The sequence below is a fragment of the Drosophila innubila genome (genome assembly GCF_004354385.1).
Source record: "Drosophila innubila isolate TH190305 chromosome 2R unlocalized genomic scaffold, UK_Dinn_1.0 1_C_2R, whole genome shotgun sequence".
Lineage (NCBI taxonomy): Eukaryota > Metazoa > Arthropoda > Insecta > Diptera > Drosophilidae > Drosophila > Drosophila innubila.
In genome coordinates this window covers 19,195,637-19,202,065 of record NW_022995374.1, presented here as the reverse complement: position 1 = coordinate 19,202,065, position 6,429 = coordinate 19,195,637, and the positions used below count along the sequence as shown (strand labels likewise).

Here is a 6,429-nt window from a genome sequence, read left to right as displayed (position 1 = left end):
AGCTGTCTCGCTCTCTTGCGCTGACAGTTCAATCGTTCGCTGCCTGCTGTCGTGCTGCCTGCTGCCTCTGCTGGCTTCGTCGCTGCGACGGGCAACTGTGATTAGTTAATTTAGTCGTTGAGCTCGCATGGAACAGACGTGCGCGTCGCAGTTGTCGGAACGAACAGCGAAAGCAAAAGCAAAAGCAACAGCAACACGAGAACGAAACAAACAAACGTAGCTGAAAATAAATAAATATTAATTCAAAACAAATAGAAACAAGTGCAAGCAATTGCCGAATTGAAAAGTGCAGTGAACACAAGTGAAATAGAATATTGAAATTGAAATTGAAGTTGAAGTTGAACACATTTGCTAGTTGAAGTGAGACACAAATGGCACTTGAGGATCGCTGCAGTCCACAAACAGCGCCCAGTCCACCAGGTTGTGTTCCACACTCGCCAGCTCAACAGCATCCACAGCATCCACAACAGCTTATTCCCATCTCGATTCCCATTTCCATCTCCGCTCTGGACATGAGTCTGCAACAGGGAGCGGCAACAACAGCGGCAGCTGCTGCTGCTGCCACGGCGGCAACACTTTACCAGCAGCAACAGTTGCAGCATCTGCATCAGCTGCAACAATTGCAGCAGCTGCATCAGCAGCAACTTGCCGCTTGCAACAACGCTGGCGTCTTTCATCATCCTGCCGCCAGCTTTGACGCGGCTGCGCTGCATGCGGCGGCGCTGCAGCAGCGCCTCAGCGGATCTCCGGGCGCCCACTCGACCGCCTCCTCCACGCCCCTGACCCTCATCAAGGAGGAGGAGAGCGACTCCATTTTGGGTGACAGCTTCCACAATCAGACGTCGACCACAACCGCCACGGAGGAGGAGGAGGAGGAGGACGATGACATTGATGTGGATGACACCGCTTCCGTTTCCGGTTTACAGCCACCGCCAGCGCATCAGCAATCAAAGCAATCGAAGCCGTCGCTCGCATTTTCCATCTCCAACATTTTGAGCGATCGCTTTGGCGATGCCTCCAAGCAATCCAAGCCAGGAGTGGGAGTGGGAGTGGGCGCGGGCGCGGGCGTGGGTCTGGCAGGAGATGCCTCCTCCTCCAGCATCTTTCGCCCCTTCGAGGCGAGTCGCGCTGCCGCCGCCACGCCCTCCGCCTTCACGCGCGTCGATCTGCTCGAGTTCAGCCGGCAACAACAAGCGGCCGCTGCCGTTTCCGCTGCCACCGCCGCCATGATGCTGGAGCGGGCCAATCTTCTCAACTGCTTCAACCCGGCCGCCTATCCCCGCATCCACGAGGAGCTCGTCCAGAGTCGCCTCCGTCGCAATCCCAATGCGGTGCTGCCGCCGTCGGCTAAGCTCCTCTCGGAAGCCGGCAGCGTGGAGAAATCCGCCCTGGGATCGCTCTGCAAGACGGTCTCCCAGATTGGACAGTCGCCATCGACGACGCCGGTGACAACGTCGGCCAACCACTTGGCCAGTCCCCCGCCCGCTTCGAATGCCTCCACCATCAGCAGCAGCTCCTGCTCCACCGCCACCAGCAGCAGCCACAGCCACAGCTCCGCCTCCTCCTCCGCCTCCTCCTCCGGCTGCTCCTCCTCGGCCAGCTCGTTGAACTCCTCGCCGAGCAGCCGCCTGGCAGGAGCCGGCAACAATGCCAACAGCCCACAGCCCATACCGCCTCCATCCGCCGTCAGCCGAGACTCCGGCATGGAGTCCTCGGATGACACTCGCTCCGAGACGGGATCCACCACCACCGAGGGCGGCAAGAACGAGATGTGGCCCGCGTGGGTGTACTGCACCCGCTACAGCGACCGTCCCAGCTCAGGTGGGTTGATATCTAATACCATAATAATCCTAACATGAAGTTCTAGAAATATAGAAAATATATATCATATAATATAGTGAGGTATAGTACAGTACTTAAAACTAATTGGAGTATATAAAAACTTATATCATAATAACTGAAAGTATATACTATAATTCCCCAATATAAAGGTATAGATATGGAATTAAAGGAAACTCTATTGATTTTTCTAAGAAAGCTATTTCCAAGTTGAACCCAATTGAAAAAGTCATTAATAGATTTAAAAGGTTATCTATTGTCATTTGAAATCCAACACATAATTGGATCATATTCGAATTTTATAATGATCTTATGCAATTTTTTGAAAAAGAAAGTATATTTATATGAAAGAGTAATTTATAGATGTGATGTAGAAAACTTTATTAGCTTTTTCAAGGTCAGAAACTATGTATATAAATTTTTAAGTTTAACACTTATCTACTAAATTTATGGGATCAGCTATTGCTGTCATAAGTTTGACACATAGATGTCATTGTAATCTAACTTTATAATGATCTTGAGAAATTTTAAAATGAACAAAAAATAGAATTACGCGAAAAATGATTTATAGGAGAGTGAACTAATTTTATTAGCTGAACCTAATTTATAGAAGTTCAGCTATTAGTAAACTATTACGAATTTTCCTGATGCCAATTGGAACAGTTATAAATTTCCATATGAGTTTTGGAATAAGAAAACGTTATACAATTTTCTGAAGCTATTCGCAGTTGGAGCAAATAAAAGTTCCTTTAGGAGATATGGAACTATTAAATATTTTATAATATATTTTTGTGAAAATAAGAGTATTGAAAAGTTTGTTAAATAAGTTATGGATTTGTTTATGGGACTATCTATTATCTGTTGGCTTTATAAGTGGGACATATAATATTGTTTGTATCTTGGGACCACACCCCATGCTCTATAAGGATCTTCATATAAGGCGGCAGCCTTTCATGCTGTTTGTCATTAAACCGAAGGACACTGCAACAATTAGAATCCAAAATCACAATTCTCAATTGTTAAGGGAACTGCAGAGAGAGAGAGGGGGAGAGTGAGGGAGTTAGAAAGAGATAGAGAAGGCCTTCCGGGGCCTCACGCAGCGCTTGTTGTGCCTTTGAAGCTGACACTTTATGTGGCAACATGTAGCGAAGGCGGCAGGAGAAAGAAAGAAGAAGCAGATCGTTGAAGATCGTCATAGATCGCAGATCGAAGGTCAGAGGTCACGTTGCCACTAAAATGCGCTGACGATTGACATGAAATTAAATCCCTGAAGTGTGAGTTTCAAGCAGTGAAAGTGCCCATTAAAAAAGAAGCAAGAAGAAGAAGCAGCAGAAGAAGGGGCTGAAGACTAGAAGCAGCCAAAAGGAAAATCTGTTTTTCCATGTGTGTTGTTGTTGTTGTTGTTATTGCTGCGTTGCGTTAATTGACAAGTTAAGTGCTTTTTTATGACTCGAAATGGTTTTTTAATTTGGTGTCGATGGAATCGTACAAAGCAACAACAACAACTAACACTAACAACCATCAGCAACAACAACAACAACAAGGCGTTGATAGGCAGCGATTAGAGGCTGCGAAATTAATCAAATTATCTAAGCGAGCACAGCAATTAAATTATAATTTACAATGTGTCGATAAATGCGAGTACTAAAAACCCGAAACTCATATGCAAATACACTCAAACAGCACTCACAACACTCAAACGATAAACTGGCAATTATAGCAACCGACTAAGCAGCATTTAGTAGCTCGAACTAACTATAGTCTATAGTCTTGGCTGTGTTTATTAAGTCATTTTACGTTTATTAAACTTTGACTCATCATTTGAGTTTTAACTGTAGTTCTCCTTCCTCCTCTTTTCCCTCTTCCTCTTTGTCTTAAGTTCATTAGACGCTGCGCTGACAGCTGACAAATTGAACACGCAACAAAGTCGCCACAAGTTGCATGCCACAAGTATTCTATTTTTTTCCTTTTGTTGAGAAAGCGAGTTTATGCTAATTAAAACATTAATATCATTAATAATATGCAGAGAAGGAATGAGAAAGAGAGGAAGAAGTAAAACTTACATATGCTGGAATTTCAACTAATTTTTGTATTATATTTGTTATTTTTTTTAGGACCTCGCTATCGTCGCCCCAAGCAACCAAAGGACAAGACCAATGATGAGAAGCGTCCACGCACCGCTTTCTCCAGCGAACAATTGGCACGCCTCAAGGTAAGCATCACATTCCCGACTACAAACACATTTATTGTAGTAAAAAAATTATAAAATATGCAATAGAATTTTTAAAATAACTTCAACACGATTTTAAAGAGTACATTTTTGTAAAAACAATTTTTAAGTATTTAAACTCGGTTGGATTTTTTGTAAAAATTGTGAATTAATTAAAATCGATTTTTATGATTAGATTTTTGTAAAAACAATTCGAAAATTAATTCATCTCGAGTTTTATGAATATTTGTAAAAAGTTCTAGTTGAATCGTGTTATATTAAACAAAATTCAGAAAAAATTCAGTCTATTTGTAGTGAACCAAGAATTAAAAACCATATTCTAAATATTTTCAAATTTTTGAATGCATAGAAAATTCAATATTTTTGTTGAGGTTTTTTAATCCAATTTTAAACTTTGAAAAATTGTATTTAATATCAATAGGAAATTCAAAATTTTTTTTTTTAAATCCGAATTGAAAAGGCGTTCATAGGCGTTTTTTACAAACCAAATTTTGAATCTCAATGTTTAACTATAACTTTGCCTGACTAATTCAGACAAACTCCATGCATATCCAATGCAAATATCAATAGCTATGCCCAATCCATATCCAATCCATATCCAATCCATATCCTATGTTGTGTCATATTTATTACCAAAATATTTACACACTTTACTCTTTACACTGCCTCCCCTCCCGCTGTGTTGCATCCTGGCGACGGCAACCGCACGTCCCGTCCTGTCCGTTCGTCTGTCCCGTTCTGTCCGTTCCTGTCTTATCCCATGTCCCTTTTTTTTTGGCATTTAACCAATTGGACATGCTCATAGTCGTATTTCACTCACACTGTGCTGTGTCTTTCAACTAAAACCGCAAATAATTGATTTGCCTCAGACAATCTCTCTCTATCTATATTTTTATCTCGCTCAGTTACTCATTCTCTCTCTTTCTCTTTTCTCCATTTGCAGCGAGAATTCAATGAGAATCGCTACCTCACCGAACGTCGCCGTCAGCAGCTGAGCGGCGAACTTGGCCTAAACGAGGCGCAGATCAAGATCTGGTTCCAGAACAAGCGGGCCAAAATCAAGAAGTCAACGGGATCCAAAAATCCGTTGGCCCTGCAGCTAATGGCCCAAGGACTTTACAATCATACGACGGTGCCGCTGACCAAAGAGGAGGAGGAGCTCGAGATGCGCATGAACGGGCAGATTCCGTAAGGAATCCCTACTCCCCACTCCCCCCGCTCCCCCCCTCCAGGCTGGTCCTCAAGTGTGCAATATGGCGGCGTACAAAAGTGTTCATGTGATATAATTGTAATATACATACAACTATTTCTATCTTTAACAATCTATCTATAAGCTTCAACGATTTCAACTATATATGAAAAGTATTATTGCTCTTATCGCTGGGGTAGAATTCTTCCCCCCTCCCTTTCATAGATATTGCTTTGCAATTATTCTATGCCAAACTAAACAGCTAACAAATCTTTAATCCTAACTCTACACACAAACACACACATAAAGTTCTATCATTAAATTATAAATATATATATGCTTAATATGTTTTAAGTAATTTAAAAGTTCTTTAGATTAATTTATAGTTTAGATAAAACACATTGTCTCGCTTTGATGAAGAAGTATTTCTAGTTTCTAAGAAAAAAAAACTAAAACAAAAAACGAAAATGTTATGGATAAAATATGCTTAAAAAAACAAACACAACAACAACTGCACCAAAAACAAAAGAAGTTAAAAGCAATCTATTGAAATCCATGTGCTAAAAACAAAACAAACAAACAAATTGAATTAAATAAAAAAATATTAAAAAATTACTTTAAATCACATGTTGGTTTATTTATAACCATGCATAATTTCTGGGAGGGGGAAATTTCAGGGCAACTTCCAGGTACATATTTTAAAATAAATTAAAATGTGTTGAACAATTTAATTTTAAATAGTTTCCGCAACGAATATTCATAGAGTTTTGAATATAGAAACTGACAAAAATAACTTGTACTTTCCACATCGGGGTGTGGAATTGCCGTTATAACTTAAAAAAATATTGGTTTATGGTAGGTTGATAATTATCAAATTATCATTATAATAAACTATTTTTGAAATCAACAATTTGTGAAATATTTTCCTTAAAGTGTGTGGAACTTTTTTTCATTAATAAGAACTGTCAAACTTTTCAATGGATGCTCTGAGAGTTAATTATCAATCTATCAATTTTTTCATTCAATCAACACAAAGATTAGGCTAAGAAATATAACTTAAAACTGTTGAGTAATAATAGAATTAAATTAGAAAACTAAAGCAAACATTTAAAAATGTAGTATAATTGATCAGGAAAGATATTTTAAATTTATCATACAGACATTTTTTAAA

The 6,429-nt window shown here is 40.3% G+C and overlaps 1 protein-coding gene across 1 annotated transcript; it reads left to right on the top strand.

Moving 5' to 3' along the window:
- The first annotated feature begins 371 nt into the window (after positions 1–371).
- Positions 372–5,825, top strand: LOC117783748 (segmentation polarity homeobox protein engrailed). The gene is made up of 4 exons (XM_034621291.1): positions 372–516; positions 580–1,821; positions 3,954–4,051; positions 5,013–5,825. Exons 1-4 carry the CDS (start codon positions 372–374, stop codon positions 5,259–5,261), a joined length of 1,734 nt encoding a protein of 577 aa, XP_034477182.1. The 3' UTR covers positions 5,262–5,825.
- The last annotated feature ends 604 nt before the right edge of the window (positions 5,826–6,429 follow it).

Coding starts and splice junctions, on each gene's coding strand:
- LOC117783748 (XM_034621291.1), top strand. CDS start 372: ATGGCACTTGAGGATCGCTGCAGTCCACAAACAGCGCCCAGTCCACCA. Junction 517..579: donor CATCTCCGCTCTGGACATGA/GTCTGCAACAGG, acceptor CGGCAACACTTT/ACCAGCAGCAACAGTTGCAG. Junction 4,052..5,012: donor AACAATTGGCACGCCTCAAG/GTAAGCATCACA, acceptor CTCCATTTGCAG/CGAGAATTCAATGAGAATCG.